At 39.9% G+C, this 19,121-nt stretch overlaps 1 protein-coding gene across 2 annotated transcripts in view; it reads left to right on the top strand.

Annotated features, from left to right (window-relative positions):
* Window positions 1–19,121, top strand: part of adck1 (aarF domain containing kinase 1) — a 120,433-nt gene that overhangs the window by 1,895 nt on the left and 99,417 nt on the right. For both annotated transcript variants that reach the window (XM_080042926.1, XM_080042925.1), the window contains exons 3-4: window positions 7,713–7,846; window positions 8,552–8,635. In XM_080042926.1, the coding sequence (XP_079899052.1) occupies window positions 7,721–7,846; window positions 8,552–8,635 (210 nt within the window). In that variant the 5' untranslated portion in view covers window positions 7,713–7,720. The remainder of the gene's footprint in view (window positions 1–7,712; window positions 7,847–8,551; window positions 8,636–19,121) is intronic.

Raw genomic sequence — 19,121 nt, 5'->3', positions numbered from 1 at the left:
ACCTTCTGCTTATCAGCTCCACAGGCCTCCTGATGTTGGAGCCTCATCATAGACACAGCACAGTCTCACAGCTAGGGCACATTCACACTGTGAATGTGCCCTAGCTGTGAGACTGTGCTGTGTCTATGATGAGGCTTCAACTTTCCATTATGATGATTTTGGCCCGGTCCAGACCCTCTTTTGTTCTCTTAATATGAACTTTAAATTGAAAATATTTGTAGAGATTCAATTTATTTTCACATGGAAACACTTACAGTGGAGGAAATAAGTATTTGATCCCTCACTGATTTTGTAAATTTGCCCACTTACAAAGAAATGAGCGGTCTATAATTTTAAAGCTAGGTTTATTTTAACAGTGGTAGACAGAATATCAAAAAGAAAATCACATTAAAAAAAGTATTTGATCTCCTACCAACCATAAAGAATTCTGGCTCCCACAGATTAGTCCTTGTGCTAAGTATTCCTAATCTCAACTAGTTTCCTGTAGGGCTGGGCGATATGGGCCAAAATCAATATCTCGATATTTTTTTACTATATCTCGATACACGATATATATCTCGATATATTTCAAATCTCCTCTAGAGCACATCCTAAATGCTCAATTTAATTTATTTTTTGCATAACATCACACCAGTAATATGATTTAAATAGTCCCTGCAAAATGTGTCTGCACTAACAATGCATTAGGCTACATGAAACATGTTTATATTCTTTAGTGCTTTCTATTGAAACAATTTGAAACTTGCACATGGCAAATAATTTGCACATTGTATTGATTATTCCACATCCTTCCACTCCCATACAATGGATCCAGCATTATTTTATTTGGAAACAGTTTTTTCCATCTTCTGTTAATCTGTAAACTGAGAACACTAATTATGACTCATTACAACCACTTACTAATTGTTTATCACCACTAACCCCCTGAAGATAGCAGCCACACTTTAAATGCAGAACAGGTTTTGATCCATAATAGTAGTCTATGTGTATAAAAGGCTCTGACATGTATAATGGTTACTGTCGCTTTAAGAGCAGTTGCTCCCTGTCTAAATTAAGTTTCGTTTTCTGCCTGTTAGTCCGAGAGAGAGATTCATGCAAGCGCAAACAGCAGGTGGCTCATCGTCCCTCTGTTACCTGCCTTATTGTTTAATTCTCCTGTATTTAGTTAATGAAAATAAAACTGGAAGACAATCAGAGGGTTTAAATAAATACGGCTGAGAATTAAATGGGATGCCGTGGTTGTGTGACGTTGGACCAAAAACTCCCCCGGCGCTCGTTGGCTTTCCTCTCATAAGGACCAGGCTCTGTACAGCGGCCCCTTATGCTGTCAAGCGCCCGTCTACAAAAAAGGTCCATGCTATGAACGACAGCCGCCTTCGCCGTCTTTCGCGCCCCTCCACCCGCTCGTTCGGCTGTCATAAGAGCAGAGCCCTCGTCTTTTTTTCTCCCCCTCTCGTCGTTGTTTTCACATGGCGATAAAAGTAAACACTCACAGGGCACAGACTACGTCACAGGTGCGCGCCCAGGAGACTCTGGTTGGGAGGGGTGAGTGAGTGAGTTGCCAATGCATGTGAGTCTGTGAGGCAGAGAGCCACAGGAAAGAGCGAGAGAAGCGAACACCAGCGAGTTTGCCGGTGGCGGCGGCGGCTAAAAAAAACACATTACGTGCCAATTTGTATTCGATGGTCGCGATAGGGTCATTTTATACATCCCCTGGAGCACATCTCGCGATATATCGAATATATTCGATATATCGCCCAGCCCTAGTTTCCTGTATAAAACACACCTGTCCACAGAGTCAATAAATCAAACTCCAACATCTCTATCATGGGCAAGACCAAAGAGCTGTCTAAGGACATCAGGGACAAGATTGTTGACATTCTAAGGGGACAGGTGGACTTCACTGCGTCAAAGGAAATATGGATGGGGCCATGTACCATGAAATACTAGGTGACAACCTCTTTCTCTCAGCCAGGTCCGTAAAAATGTGTCATGGATGGGTGTTCCAGCACGTCAATGACCCTAAAAATACAGCAAAGGCAACAAAGGAGTGGCTCAAGAAGAAGCACATTAAGGTCATGGAGTGGCCTAGCCAGTCTCCGGACCTTAATCCAATAGATCTGTGGAGGGAACTGAAGCTAAAGCGACAGCCTCGAAACCTTAAAGATTAGGAAAGGATCTGCAAAGGGGAGTGGTCCAAATATCCTCCTGAGGTGTGTGCAAACCTGGTCATCAACTACAAGACTTGTCTGACCTCTGTACTTGCCAACAAGGGTTTCTCCACCAAGTACTAAGCAATGTTTTGATAGGGGATCAAATACCTATTTCACTCAATGAAATGCAAAATAAACTATATATTTTTTTTATGTGATTTTCTTTTTGATATTCCGTCTATCACTGTTGAAATAAACCTAGCATTAAAATTATAGACCGTTCATTTCATTGTAAGTGGGCAAACTTACAAAATCAGTGAGGGCTCAAATACTTATTTCCTCCACTGTAGATCAAATAGGCTACCCCAGCTTTAATAGTTGAGCATATTTACAGTACAAACATTTCAGTGAACTAAGAGGGCAAAAAAACTCAATGATCGTATCGTTCATTAATCGTAATCGAGGTAAAATTTTCAATTAATGGTGATATTGATTTGAGGTCAAATCGCCCAGCCCTACTCACAGCTATACGTTGGAATCCTTCAGTGGACTTTTAGCTGCTGCTCTCCTCTATGTGCAACAACCTACTGCTGAACCGGCCAGCTTGTTCACACCTAAAATATACTGGTTCTTAACCTGAAAAGTTGGTTTTTAGCTGGAACCAAAAAATAGTCTGGTTTTCTTGAGAACCGTGATGTCATCAAGGGGAGTGTCTAAGCTGGGAGACGAGAACAATAACCCTGCGTTCCGAATCGCATACGTTCTACTATTTAGTATGTAGAAAAAAGATTTAGGATGTCCCGATTCTTGTGGCCAGATTTAGGATGTTTAGAAGTACCCGGATGTTCTAGGGGAGAACGGGGTTCTATCTATGTCACACGGGTTGGTTGTCACAATCGTTATATCTCGGAACCAGAAGGCGCTGTCTGTGAAATTTTGGTATTTAAATATCCAGATTTGGGATCAGAGGTCACCTACATAGTCTTCCTTGGAGTTAGACTGCTGAATTTGAGGTGAGAGGACTGTTTATGTTTTTCATGTCAAATTGAAAATATTTAGCTCCTCAGTATTTTTCTTCTAGGCTTTTACACAATGGGTTTATAACAAAACACTTGTTACCCATAAAAAGTGTGAAGGGTAAACTATAGTTTAGATTGTGGTTAGCAAGCTAATTAGTTGTCAGATGGTTGTTGGCCTTGATGCTAGCAAGAGATTCAAGTTGGGGTTGGTCGTCACATTTTTTTGGGGGGGTTGGTTGTCACATGTTATCCAAAGGCTGCAGCCAGAAAAGGAACCCAATAACGAAATAAATTGTCAAGCTGTATTCTCACTGACACCCCAGAGAAGGAGAGAATAGAGCAGGAAAAGGCAGCTAGCTTGCAAAAGAAAAAAGGGCAAAAAAATCAAAACAACCCAGTGCATCATGAATTACTATTGAAAGATGTTTAGGTGATGAGCAATTCTCACTAGAGTAAAAAGTGTGCCTACTTACCCCGTTCTCCCCTACTACATCCGACCAAGATTTTTAGTCTTGAAAACAGCATCCTATTTGGGTGAATCTGACCCATAATCCAGTGCGCACGTGAAGTGACATCACATCGATGGAGCCTCCATATGAAAACAAACGGGGATGCGACGGATATAAAAGCAAGAGGCAAGATCAAGGAGCGATGTAATGATGAAATAAACAAGTAAAAGTATGTCCCAATTGTAGAATACTGCATCCTAACTAGATTATTTTTATTGTCAGATGTAGTATGTAGAATAGAAAGAAGAAAGAGTATGCGATTCGGATCGCTGGGTCTGAGACGATGTCCAGTAGGGGTGGGAATCTCTTGGCACCTCACAATTCGATTAAATTCCGATTCAGAGGTCAACGATTAGATTCTAAACCCATTATCGATGCATCTCGATGAAACTTTTTTTTTATGCATATTTCCATCAGTGATTTTCTCTTTCAAAGGTTTTTTTTATTAAATGTTAATAACAACAAAATTGTAGCACAGCGAGTACAAATTTTTTCCCCTTTTTCTCCCGAACATACCCCACCCACATCCCACCCTCACACCCAACAACACAAAACACACACCACAAGAAACAAAAACAAACAATCAATATAAAAAAAAACAAAAAAAAAAAACACAAAGAAATAAAATTTAATCAAATAAAAAAGGGCTACTCTTCAATTAATGTGGTCGGTTTCTTAAAATAGTCTAGGAAGGGGCGCCATATTTTATGAAATTTAGTCTCAGATCCCTGGGTAGTGCAACAAATTTTTTCCAGATTCATACATGACATAATGTCTCTAATCCAATGTGAGTGGGAAGGAGGAGCAGGATCTTTCCACTTGAGTAAGATAGTCCTGCGAGCAAGTAGTGAGGTGAAGGCCAGTACTCTCAGCTTCACTTTGGGTAAGCCCGAATTTGGTGCAATGCCAAAAATTGCAGTGAAAGGGTTCGGCTTAATTTGATGCTGAAGTACTTCAGAAATTGTTTGAAAAACTGATGTCCAGAACTCAGTCAAGGTGGGACACAACCAGTACATGTGAAAGAGTGATGCCGGTGCACTCTTACAGCTATCACAGGTCGGGTCTACATCGGGGAACATACGAGCTAATTTGGTTTTAGATATGTGGATACGATGTACTACTTTAAATTGCACAAGAGCATGTCGGGCGCACATGGAGGTAGAGTGTATCCGATCCAGGACTGAATCCCACATGTGATCTGTGAAGGCAGAACTTAGGTCCTGCTCCCACAGGGTTCTTATAGCTGCTAATGAGGGGCTATGCAACTTTGAAATAAGGTTGAAAAACACAGAAATTGAGCCTTTTAATGTGGGGTTTACAGAAAGAAACAAATCAACATGATTGGCTGGCGGTTTATAAGGGAATTGGGGAATTAACTTCTGCGTAAAATGCCTGATTTGCAGAAATCGGAAAAAATGTGTCTTTTCGATACCAAAATGTTTTGTCAATTGGGAAAAACTAGCAAATAGATAATTAGGCCTAATAAATAAATCACCGATGCATTTTAAGCCTTTTTTATGCCAGATCTTGAATGCACCATCCACCGTCGAGGGAATAAATAAATGATTAGCTGCAATTGGGCTGAAAAGTGAAAAATTCTGCATTCCAAAATTCTTCCTAAATTGGGTCCAGATTCGAAGGGAGTTCTTAATCCATCAGTGATTTTTAAGAATATATACATCTGACTCTGCTAAGTTTGCTAATCACTTCCTACTTTTGTGATGATCATTAAAGACAATCAACAGATGAATTACCTTCTCTAATATTGTATTAGAGAAAAAACTTTTCTTGTCACAAATATGACTTTCTATGAACAATGCAATAATCAATGCAGGTTGCATTTCAACACAATATGGTATGTAAAAACTAAACCCATTCAGTTTTATTTTCTTTCTAATCTTGTAAATCATGTAAATTTCCCCGTTGCGAGACGAATAAAGGGATTTCTATTCTATTATTTTCTATGTCATTTCAACACAATGTCCAAAAAGTATGGCTTGGAAGTCAGCTCTCATACAAAAACCTATTTCCGAAGTATTTAATTTGACTATCACACACCTTACACACGGTGTGCTTGTCCATCTTCTCATTGACGTCATAGAACTCAAACACAGCAGCTTATAAAGAAGCCGGTGCAGGTTGTATGGGGCTGTGTTCGGAAAGCCATACTAACGTCCTACTCATACTCATTTTGACTTCAATTTGAGTATGTGACGGTTGGGTATGCGAGTTTGGGTATGCGAGAAATTCCCGGATGAGTACTAACTTCCGGGAAGATTTTGGGTATGGATCGATTGGATACTTTTCCTACTCAACCGCCCCACAATGCATCGCGTCTTTTCAAACGACAAGGAAGGTTTTTTTTAGAATTCTTTATTTACAAATTCTGCATTTCCTGCACAACACAGGACTGTATGTAAAAATCTAGTTCTATATCTAACCTGTGGAGGGCGGCAATACGCTAAACAGCGTTTAAACGGCCGGAATCTTATAAGAAGAAGAAGCAATTCTTTATTGTAGTATATAGATGTTGAGTATGTAGGATGTAGGACGTTAGTATGGCTTTCCGAACACAGCCTGGGTTTGCTGCTCTCAGCCATTTTGTCGCCACTTTTGTAAACAACTCACACATGTTTTTGGTGCACATGCGCAGTGATGCAGGAAGTACTAGTAGAGGTGCGGCAGGTGCTGCCGCATCCCCTGGTGGCAAATTTAATTAATTTTAAATATATATATTTTTATTCCGATTATTAACTTATCTGCATGACATACTGGGTTAAACTTTGGTTCCAGATAAGAGCTGGTAAGAATGCAGAACTAGTTCACCAGGAAGCACCAAAGTTCTCAGACTACAGAACGCAGCCAGAGCTGTGTTGGTGTGAAAGCCCTATGTTTAATGTGTGGACAGGAACATAATAAATACTGCTCAGTCATACAGTTGGCTCGCTAGGCACTGCAGCTAACGTGCAGCACACTAAAACAGAACAGCAAGCTATGTTAGCAAAGACGCTCACCATTTAACTGAGAATTATTATACATTGCATTATACCTTTGCACCTTTAAACCATTATTCATACAAACCGGTATTAATACACAATAAAAACCTCATGTGGTGGTGTACGTTTTCAAAGCGGGCACAGCCAGCGTGCCGGACAGCTGTAGTCGCGAGACCGAGGAGTTCCCGCGGTAATAAAAAGTGACGGGCGATCGCGTTTGATAATATGATTCTGTATTTGGTATGTAAACAACAAACGCACGGAAGGTTATTGTTCTCATCCGAACAAGTAAAAGAACAGTGGACATGCTCGTATGTGTCTCTGTTTTGAGATTGTTATGTGCAGTGAACACTGAGTGTCTTATTTGGAAAATGAACAGGATGTTTTATTGTTTTGTCGGCGTCTGTGTTCCTGTCTCTCTTGATGTGTTCTGTGCTAAATTGATGCAGAGTGGACGCTCACACTTACTAAAGTCAAACCTCTCAGCTCTGATGCCGGGTGGAGAAGGACCGGACAAGCAGCTGGTGGGATTCAGCCTTTAGTCTGCTTTTTTTTCTTTTCGCGGGCACCTTGCTAACCGGACAGTAACCACATTAAAACCCCATTAAACAAACACGTTATTAAGGTTTTTATGTGTTGATTGAAATAGGGAAAGAGCTCTCCTCTTCTAGTCCAACACACACTGGGAAACGGTAAACAAAATATCTAAACTAGCCGCCATGGTTTTGGACATATATGCACAGTTGTCGGAACCCCACACAAACTTTGTAAATTCAAGATTGTAACCAACACAAAGTAAGCCCAGCACTTTGGGAGCCGACTGGCACTGAGACATTTGCTCCCAGTGTGGCCAACCAAATGATTTTGGTCTCTGCTTCACGCGCTTTGCAGAGCTTCGAGACACATCTGCGTCCAGTGTGTCTGACTCTGATTGCAAAGCATTTAGCGATAGAAATGAATGAGATTGTCTGGTTTATTGATGTTCCTGTTGACCTTGTTGAAAGCTTGTGGAGTCATTGGTCCATGTGTCCACAGAGCCCCTGATGGCTGTGCGCTTCCTGAAGCTCTCTTCTGCTGCAGTGTTAGGCTCCTCTGGGCTCTACCTCTACAGCAGACAGCTGGACATCAACGACCACAGTGTTATCCGCTTTGGACGCGCTGCAGCCACTGTGAGTACCTGCTCTCCTCTGCCTACATTCACTCACTCACTCACTCACTCACTCACTCACTCACTCACTCACTCACTCACTCACTCACTCACTCACTCACTCACTCACTCACTCACTCACTCACTCACTCACTCACTCACTCACTCACTCACTCACTCACTCACTCACTCACTCACTCACTCACTCTAGATGCTTTTTATTGTTTTTGTTCCCAGGGCCTAAGGTGTCATGAAAGAGGCCCAGTTTAAACTCAGGTACATCACCATGGTAACCTCTGCGTCAGTCATCATTCCTAAATATGGTTTTTGTACCTGAAACGAAAGACGTTAATCACGTGGTGTCAAACATGAAGTCAAATCTGTCAACACCTGAGTTGAATGGTGTCTGTCAAAACAAAAGTTTGTCTTTGTAAGGGAATTGATAGCGTATTTTAGCTGAGATTAAAATGAATATGAATGAAAAATACAGAATAAATATAGTTATATACATATACAATATCCTATTAACTGAAGGGGCTTACATACTTTTATAGTATAACTTATCATTAATGAGTTTAGTTTAGTATTGTTGAGGAAAATAATGGAATATCCAGAGCTTTAACTGTCTTTCTGCTCGGAGTATATTGTTTGTAGTTTATATTTTATCAAAGAAAAGTCAACCTGCTGACTCCAACTGTTTCCATGTCCCTGCTGTGTTTCCCTGCAGACGGCGGTTATCAGCTACGACTACCTGACTGCTTTCAAACATGTGGAATATGGCACAGAGGAGTACTGGAGACTCAAGTCCAAGGTAGATACACACTAACACTACACAGAGAACTTTATGGAGAACCAGCACACAGACATGTGTTGAACCACTTCAGTGCTTTGGATGAGGAGAGTTGACAGGAATCCATCCTAATTTGTGGTTTCAGATTTTAGATTAATCTCATGTCCATATGAAACTATTATTCAGAGAACATCATGTATCAAATGACTCACAGTCAAATCAACGGTAACGCTTTATATTAAGGTTCTTGTTATAAGCCTTAGTAAATAGGTAATAAGGACCTTTATTAGATGCTTATTAACATTAATTTGTGTTAATAAGACTATATATAAGTGTTAATAATAACATAATAAACATGTTGACAGTGTGATTATAAGACTTTTATAAGACACTTCTTAACTATTAATTGATCGCTTAATATCATTAATAAAAGTCTAATGAGTTTCTGATAGCTGTTAATAAAAGCGTTACAAACTTATTTATTGAGTCTTACTAACTTGCCTATTATGTCATTGTTAAACCTTTACTAAGCATTGTTTGTTGCTTTATGAAGGTAACCATATCTTTATTAATCAATTAATAACAGTTAACTATGCTCTATGAACAATGCTTATTAAGGTTAATAAGTCCTTTATTAAACACTTAATAACAGTTAATAAGTACTATATCTTGTCAAGGAGGATACAATGAGAATTAGAAAAACGACATGTAAATACAATGTTAGAGTGGTGAAGGTATTTGATTAGCTTTAATGTTTTTCTAGTTGAAGTACCTTCAAAAATGAGTTTTCTGAGTTTGGTTTGCAGCGCCATATCTTAGTTGGCTAAAGTCACTGATTTTCATCCCTCTTTCCAAAATGTTGTCTTTTGGCATCTAGCATAATGAGTGCATAATATATTTGTTTTTGCTCTGAAGTGATTCTTTCACCTCTATGTGTGCGCACACATGTTGAGTGAGTGTTAAAATGAGATGCCCCGAGAACGTAGTATATTTTTCACAATCTATGATGAATATGACTCGTATGATCGGTTAATTGTGCCTCAAATCAGATCCTTAAAGGGCTTTTATTTTGAAGGTAGTTGTAAAACCGGAAGTTCCGTGTATGCAAGTCGCTGATGGCTTGACGCCAGCTTGACGGCCATGCTTGACAAAGTGTTTCACGAAAGTAAGGAGAACATGTCGGAGTCGTCAGCACGGTCAGCACCCCAAACCAGGTCTCTGAAAAATAAGAGGGTGAGGTCCGAACAGGAGGATGACTCTTCTGGTAAGTTTAAGAATGTAATGCTATAGTAACGTTAGCTGGTTCTAGCTTGCTAGTTGTTTGCCTAGCTTACATTACTTTCTTTCAGAAGCTTTGGTGAGCTTCTTTTTTGAGCTAACGTTTAGCTTACACTATCATAAAAACTGCAACCAAACGTATCTATTAACAGTTGTGTCATGCTAGCTTGTCAGGAAGGGGCAAAGTAATGCTGAATGGTTATTTCTGTGCTGACCCAGATGCTGCCCAAATTGTCCTAACTGCCAAACTGGGTCTACAGAAATATAAACATGAGCTGGCCAGGTATAAATTAGAATGCCAGGATGTAAAAATAAAAGACCTGACAACGGAGAGAGATTTCTTGAAGGGACAACTATCTGAATGAAAGAAAATATTTACTTTTTTCCAACAATTGTCACCATTACAGACTAAATTTACTTTGATACTGCACCCCTTTTTGCAGATTCCATGTCCAAATCGCTTAAATGCTTAGTATAACCTGTCTGCTATCTGTCTAATTGTGATCAATGTTTCTTTGTGTTGTCTTTATACAGTAACAAGAAAGACCAGCCTGACTCAACCTTCCCCTGGGGCTCAAGTCCGTTGTCGTCTGACTCCTCTGACTCCTCCTCAGACGATGGGAAGAGGAAGAGGAAGTATAACAGAAGTCAGCATTATACTGTTGCAGAGGGGGCCAGCAGAAGAAGGCTTTTTTTTAAAATGATCTATTTTTGAATTGTATTACTTGATTTTATTTCAATACATTTTAAACTTTTAAGACTGACCAATTTTCTTACTATTTTGTTGACACAATCGGGGAACGGTGGGACTTGAAAATATTCCCACCTCCAAAGTGGGGAATGACAAAACAAGTTTGAGAACCACTGGGTTAGCATCTATATAGTTGTATGTGGTTTTCTGCTTGTCCTATCTGCAACAGTATAATGCTGACTTCTGATACAGCAACGTCTCGCCCAAATTCCTCTAGTGAGGATTGCTCATACAACCCCACATCGTTTTATATTGTTTTACCTACAACAGAGTTTTTTTTTTATTATTGTTTGATGGAAGTTTTTTTTGCTCTACTTGTTTAATTGTTTTGTTGTTCTTATTCATTTAATATTTTAAATTAATAGTCTTAATCATTGGACACTTGAATTGATGTCAGGCAGCATTTTTATTTTACAAAGGTATTTATTTTTTTACATTTAGTAAAATGTTGTTCATGAAAGTTCTGGGAAACAAACAAACATGTTTACAATTGCACAGTTGTTAAGTGTTTTTTTTTCTTTAAAAGTAAGTTTTTGAGCTTCACCTCTGTATCATTGTATTTACATGTAGTTTTTTTTAATTCACATTGTATCCACCTTGACAAGATATAGTACTTATTAACTGTTAAAAAGTGTATGTTAAAGGATTTATTAACCTTAATAAGCATTGTTCTCGCTTTAGACCCAGTACCTTCAAAATGCATTATTACTTGTTTAATAAAGGACTTATTAACCTTAATAAGCATTGTTCTCGCTTTAGATCAGGTACCTTCAAAATGCATTATTACCTGTTTAATAAAGGACTTATTGGCCTTAATAAGCATGGTTCTCGCTTTAGATCCAGTACCTTCAAAATGCATTATTACCTGTTTAATAAAGGACTTATTGGCCTTAATAAGCATTGTTCTCGCTTTAGATCAGGTACCTTCAAAATGCATTATTACCTGTTTAATAAATGACTTATTAACCTTAATAAGCATTGTTCTCGCTTTAGATCAGGTACCTTCAAAATGCATTATTACCTGTTTAATAAAGGACATATTAACCTTAATAAGCATTGTTCTTAGAGCATAGAAATGCATTATTACCTGATTAATAAAGGACTTATTAACCTTAATAAGCATCGTTCTTAGAACATAGTTAACTGCTAATAAACAAATAATAAAGGTGTGTTCACCTTCATAAAGCAACAAACAATCCTTGGTAAAAGTTTAACTATGACATAATAGGTAAGTTAGTAAGACTCAATAGATGGGTTTGTAATGCTTTTATTAACAGCTATCAGAAACTCATGAGACTTTCATTAATGCTATTAAGCAATCAATAAATAGTTAAGAAGTTTCTTATAAGTGCTTATAAAAGTCTTATAATCACACAGTAAACATGTTTATTGTGTTATTATTAACACTTAAATATAGTCTTATTAACACAAACTGATGTTAATAAGCATCTTACAAGGTCCTTATTACCTATTAACTAAGGCTTATAACAAGAACCTTATCATATTAGAGAAAAAGCTCGTAATGTCATATGAATAGGTATTGATTGATTTTTGCTAAAAGGCCACAGTTCAGTCGCTTCCAGACTTCTGCTGGGTCAGATACCATCCGCTAGAGAGTTGCAGTGAACCTTGAAGAGCATGACACACACACACACACACACACACACACACACACAGAGACACACACACACACACACACACACACACACACACACACACACACACACACACACACACACACACACACACACACAGGTAAACATCCTTCCCAATGTCTGTTTTGATGGGTTTTTATCATGTTTTATCACACTTATGGATCTGAGATGACGCTAGATAACACACTGCTTGAAGACCGCAGTGCATTAATGTGGTGACGTAGGGACGAGCGAGGGGACTGCTAACTGCGGTAACTGACAGGAAGTTAGCTAAAAGAACCATTCCGCTTAAAGCACCTTTTAATTTAATAAGAATAGGTTAGCTACATTCATGCAGGTATTGTTTAATTACATATGTTATTATATATAACATAATAATATATTTTTTTGCAATAACATATTTCCATCTGATCCTGAATCGTGTTTTTATTTGTTTTGTCCCTCCATGGAGTGAAATCAATCTATCAGGTTATTCTTCATTCATTGTAAGACACATTTTATCCGTATTTTCAAAGGAACTCCTCATATAAGTGACATGACATGTAATATTTGGATTAATTTTGCAAACACATAGTATCTCACGTTATGCTTCTACCATCGACACGGCTGTGTCTCATTACCCCAGTTTCTGTGAGTACGCCTGGGTCAGAGTGTCTGTGGAGGACCGCACATTCTCCCGTCAAGTTTGGTTTGAATAAATCCCAAAGTTTGCGTAGAAAGTAGCGCGGTTTTACTCCGTCAAATTTTTGGCGGTCCAATCAGCGAACAGAGGGACGGGCTGAGAACAATGACGTTGAGGTCGTGCTCCAGTATCAGTTGTAGTCAGAAACCGGCACATGACATACGTCACGACCAAACGTTATGCGATTGGTTGGCAGATCCAGAGTAGCACTGAGCAGATCCAATAGATTTAAACTTCAGCAGAAACCCGCCTCATGTGAGTTAACCTTTGTCAATTGAGCAATTCCAGACCTTCTGTAAAAATGAAATTAAGTACGATGGTCTAGTAGGACCAGGCTAGTTTAAAGGAGCTACGAGGAACTTTTAAATATTTCTCCAGTGGCCGTATCAACCATTTGTTCGCCACGTGGTTGTGTCGCTAGCGCCGATCCCCTCCACGTGACTTTAACGTCAAACGCCACAAGCACATCTGTCCACCATTTTGGTTTCAGGCCAAAAGCTTTGGGCGGAGTCCTCCCTTTTTCACACACACGCACGCACGCACGCACACACACACACACACACACACACACACACACACACACGCACACACACACACACGCACACACAGATAGGCCACATGTAAATATGTGCCTTTGACTCTAAACAGTTTTTGTTATTGCTTGTGCTACTTGCTGTCTTAATGTAGATTAGTTAATGGTTATTGACTTATGTCAGGGGTGTCCAAACTACAGCCCGTGGCCGATTTTAAAAATATAATGTAATTTGGCCCTTTTTGTTTTTAAATAATTTAAATGCATTCATTATATTACAAACAAATAGACACCTTACCAGTCTACGTCACACAGCGTCACTCCCCTCTCTACTGCGCGTGTCCGTTGCAGAAAGAGACAAGAGCGACACGAGCCACAATCATGTCTTGTTGTGCTGTTGGATGCACAAACCGTTTATTTTTAGTTTGAATGGTGATAAAGCTAGTAAATGCCCAAATGCACCGCTGTATAATTACATAGGCTAAATGAGTTGTGAAATGTTTACAATAAGGACAGTGACCGGAGACGAGGCTATAGCAATGGAAAGCAATGGAGGCTTATTTACAATGACCCAGACGTTATACATCTCCGTCCTCTTCCCTTGTGTTTGACTAGGCAGTAGGGGTTTGCACGTGTACACGTGTAGCCGGTAAGTAGGCTAAATCATACCATTTAGGAAAAATCAATAAACGAAAACCGAGTGGGGTCGACATTTGCTAGCCTACTGTAGGCTACTAAAGCAGATAACACAACACATTATTGTGTTTGGTTATACTATTTATTCATTTAACTATTTAACTGCTCCACCATAAGTTTCACTTTCCTTTTCATCTCCGTCTCAAACAGCTGGTCTGATAAGCTGGTCGGCTCGTGAGCCCAACGGCCCCGAAAGCAGGAGTCAGTCTAAAAACAGATGATCACGGCTAGTTATGATCACTTTTAAATCAAAAAGCTAAATTATGAAATAAAGGCATCTCTGCCTCTCTCTGTCTATCTGTCTGCCGGTCTTTACTGTCACTCTCCAACAGCAGTCCGACCACTGAAGTCGTCGGGGCCATTTCTTCTCATCATTTATCTACTCAACTGCCGGCAACGCGTATGGGTCATTAAGACGTATCTCGTTCAATAGTGTTAATGTTTCCGCATAACCAATGTTATCACTCGCTGATAAACTGTTTTTAGTAAGCTGACAACATCGCTATTTAACACCATGGACCTATAAAGAAACACCGCAACTGCAATATAACCAAACAGGTAACCATGGCAACCAGCCAAACAATTTTTCTTTCTGCAAACATGCAGCACGCGCATCCGCCGTGTTGATAAACACGGTAAGGGGTCTATATGTCCCATAAAAGAAAAAGAGCACCAAGCCCATCCCAGAGGACCCTGCATAATATTTTATTTGAAATTAATATTATTATGGAAAATCCATGTCCTTTTTCAATAGCTTCTGACAGTGTCTCCAAATAATTTTTTCACACAAAATTCTTCAGATTAAGCCTCTTAATTTTCCTCTCAATGTGCACCAGATTCATGCATTTCACTTTAAAAAGTTAAAAAAATCTCCCGGGGGGGCATACCCTAGGAGGGTCCGGAACTCGGATGCCTACTATTTTCACCCAGCTCGACATTGGAGGCAATAGCAGAAAACACTAGGTGTCTGAAGGCATTTAACAATAGTCAATGATTTGGGCTGAGCTAACATTGGAGAGGGGCCCCCTAAACAAATTCTGCATAGGGCCCCTTAAGCCCAGTTCAGACCAAAGATTCACCTTGCAACTGCTTGCGACGAGACGGTTTTAGAACGTCGCGGGGGATAAATCGCAGCAGTGTGAACTGCTCATTGCAGCGCGTTGCAAGCCGTTGCAAGGCGTCGCAGAAGATTCAACATGTCGCAAGGTCCAGTTTTAGAACGTTTCGGCGGTCTCGTCGCAAGGAGTTGCAGTTGCAAGCAGTTGCAAGGCGAATCTTTGGTCTGAACTGGGCTTTAGAGGCTTCGGCCGGCTCTGAGGGGAAGTGTGTTTGTTTAGTTGGCAAGGAAAGTGTTGCCGTGAAGAAGGATTACAATTTACGAAAACACTATGAAACTAAACATCAGAGCAGCTACATGTCCTGATAAATGTTTTATTTTTGCCAAGTGGCCCGGCCCTTCGTAGATTTTTCTGTATGTGGCCCTCAGTGAAAAAAGTTTGGACACCCCCGACTTATGTGTATCGTTTAATCAACTTGCCTAAGTAAATAAACCCTTCCTTTTTGATTTAAAGGTCCCATATTATGCAAAATGCCCTAATATGGGTCCACGATGTGCCTACAGACTGCCAAAGTATAAAAAAAAAACTCTCTCCTTTTCTCACCCTCCCCCTTTCTGAAAACCTCTCCAATATACAGTATTCCAGTCAGAATTCTGGCCGTCTGTGACGTCACAGACGTCTAAGCTACAAAATGCCCGTAGTACAGCAAGGCATGCAGCTTGTTGCATAAAACCAACACAGAAGCATTTTGCTCATAATCTACGAATGTATCTTACCCACAGCAGTCTAATAATGCCGCATTTATAACAAGACAAAGATTAGCAAGCTACTTGTGTAGTAATTCCATCGGTGAAATAAAAGGAATGTCCTCTGTTCTTTACATAGTGTAGCATGTAGCTTCGGGAGTAGCATCCAGCTTTTGCTCCTATTACACTAACTTAGCTTTCCAATTGCAGTCTAATAATGCCTTGTTTTTTTTTTCTTTTTTAAAGATATTTTTTGGCATTTTTATGCTTTATTGACAGTGTAGAGACAGAGTTGAAATGGGGCAGAGAGGGGAGTGACATGCAGAGAACGACCGCGGGCTGGAATCGAACCTGGGTCCGCTGCTGGCCGAGGCCCATGGGGGGAGAGGCACCTATTTGCAGACACATGGGGAAACGGAGCTCCACCGGAAATACGAAATTTCTTCTTCGTTTTTTTTACTGGCAGCGATCACCCAGCGTTTCTTCTTCTTTTTGTTTTACTGCCGGCGTTCACCTAGCGGTGAATAATAACAAGACACAGTTTCCACCGATTATGGTGCTAGTAGACAGTAAAAGACAGTAAAATAAGTCAGTTTGTTAAGGGTCCCAAGTGGCCAGGACGGTGGTAAAAAGTAGATGTTGAGGTAGAAGATGAATGAAGCAACGAAGCTTTGGGTACATCTTCTGAAATCCGTCTCTTTAATTCACAATTATCACAAGTAGGTCAATCACATACAAATATCAACTCTTATAAATGAAACACAAAAAGTAGAACTTTCATCTTAGAAGTCCTGGAAACAAATGCTTGTCTTTTCCTCTTTTAAACGAAGCTGTAAATAGGTTACGTAGTGTCAGTTGGAGCCTTGTTGCAGCAGTGCAGGCTAATGCTAACTGTGTTCAGATTAATAAACCTATTGTATTGTATGTAGCCTATCTCATTCTGCGGCTGCACGCGATCGTTACTGTTCACTTGCGTGATCACAAAGTCACAGACGAGCCTCGTTAAATAGTCTAATATGAATATAGAAATTATATAATAATTAAAACTGTGATCACTAGAGGACAATGGGTCTGGTAATAAATCAATCTACAAAGGAAACTGTCACTCCCCATTTTTTAAAATGTGTTGTTTATTTTAATGTGGTGGCACTTTTTGTGTTTTATTTATAAGAGTTTATATTTGTATGTGATTGACCTACTTGTGATAATTGTGAATTAAAGAGACGGATTTCAGAAGATGTACACAAAGCTTCGTTGCTTCATTCATCTTCTACCTCAACATCTACTTTTTACCACCGTCCTGGCCACTTGGGACCCTTAACAAACTGACTTATTTTACTGTCTATAGCACCATAACCGGTGGAAACTGTCTTGTTATTATTCACCGCTAGATGAACGCCGGCAGTAAAACAAAAAGAAGAAGAAACGCTGGGTGATCGCCGCCAGTAAAAAAAAACGAAGAAGAAATTTCGTATTTCCGGTGGAGCTCCGTTTCTCCATGGGTCTGCAAATAGGTACTCTTGCATGGGGGGGACGCCCTACCAACTGAGCTAAGGGCGCCCCCAATGCCTCGGTTTTAACATGACAAAGGATGGGAAGCTATTCCTGTAGAACTCAAACTTTGAAGCTAATGTTTTCACTGGTTTTAAATCGTCTGAGTGTTATTTTCAATTGTTAGCTCCTGAGTAGCTTCGCAATAGCCTCCATCTGTAGCTTTTGATTGCGAACATGTCATTTCCATTAGCTTGTGGCTGTCAGTGCATCTGTATGAACATAGTCTTTCATGTAGACAAGGATCGGTCATGTCAAACTGTTCAAAGTATGGCTAAGCTCCTGCGTTAGCCATTTCGGTTATTCACGTGAGGGTTAACACTTTTCGCACTCCGCAGTGTCTCTCTAGTATCACGTAATCACGGCAGAGACGGTGGGAGGGCATAGACTGTGGGAGGGCTGATCGCAGGCTGCAGACACCAAAATAGGTCACCCTGAGATCGGAGGAAAATCACGGTATAGAGGCTTGCTACAATAAATTATCTGAACGGGTTTTTCAGCAAACATCTCAAAAAATAAGTATTAGGGACTACTTAGACCATATAAAATTGACAGAAAAGTGCATAATATGGGAGCTTTAAGAAGCAGTGTCAGTGATATTTGTGTCTTGTATTTCACTAATTGCTGGTAAACAAGGTCCATGCTTGAATATTCACTCCTTTATTACCTTAAATGTACAATGTAACCAACTTTGACATTTTTAAAAGGTAAATCCCTTTAACATTGAGACTGTTCTTCTGATTTGGGACAGAGTTCCCTTTTTCAAAGGGTGGTGCTCCGTAGGTATTATTGTGTCATTTGATTAGCTAGACTAATTCAATTAATCATTAATTAACAATTTTTCTTAATATTATAATTTTCTTGAAATTAATAATATTCTGGACTTTGACCAAATCTACCCCTTATGAATTCCCAACCGTGTCATGTAGTGTCGGACCGTCACTGGTCTGATTGTGGTCTTGTCTTGGTGGAGGTGATCTCAAAACTACTGCACGGTTCATGAGCACTTGTTAGTGCTTGTGTCTTGCCCTTGGTCCTGTTTGCATATCCCTGTGTGTTCATCTCTCTATCAGTAAAAAAGCCCTGCTGCTTTCAGCCTCTTGTGAACAACTTGACTCTGCAGCCACTTAAACAGCCAGTGTAGCCGGCTCATCAAAGGCTGCAGTGAGTGAACCAGGCCTTTCACAGCCAATTACTGTGTATGACAGAAGAAGCATGGAGCACTCTACAGACAAATGAGACAACGCTCCCTGCAATGAGGGACAACAGATACACTGCAGTGGCCTTACTTCTGCTCAGCTCATGAATAGCTTGTCGCTCCACACTACAGCTAACACTTGATAACCAAGAGCTAGGTGTGGTGTGCTTTACACTTTGTTTCCTACTTTCAAAGCAGAGCTCTTCACTGTTTCCTGAACATTGTCACTCAGCTCCACATGAAAGTTAACCCCTACATAGCAATCAGCCTGCTATGTAGACCACACACACACACACACACACACACACACACACACACACACACACACACACACACACACACACACACACACACACACAC

Source organism: Ammodytes marinus (genome assembly GCF_949987685.1).
Source record: "Ammodytes marinus genome assembly, chromosome: 15".
In the NCBI taxonomy this organism is placed as follows: domain Eukaryota; kingdom Metazoa; phylum Chordata; class Actinopteri; order Uranoscopiformes; family Ammodytidae; genus Ammodytes; species Ammodytes marinus.
This window is presented reverse-complemented; position numbering and strand designations above follow the sequence as displayed.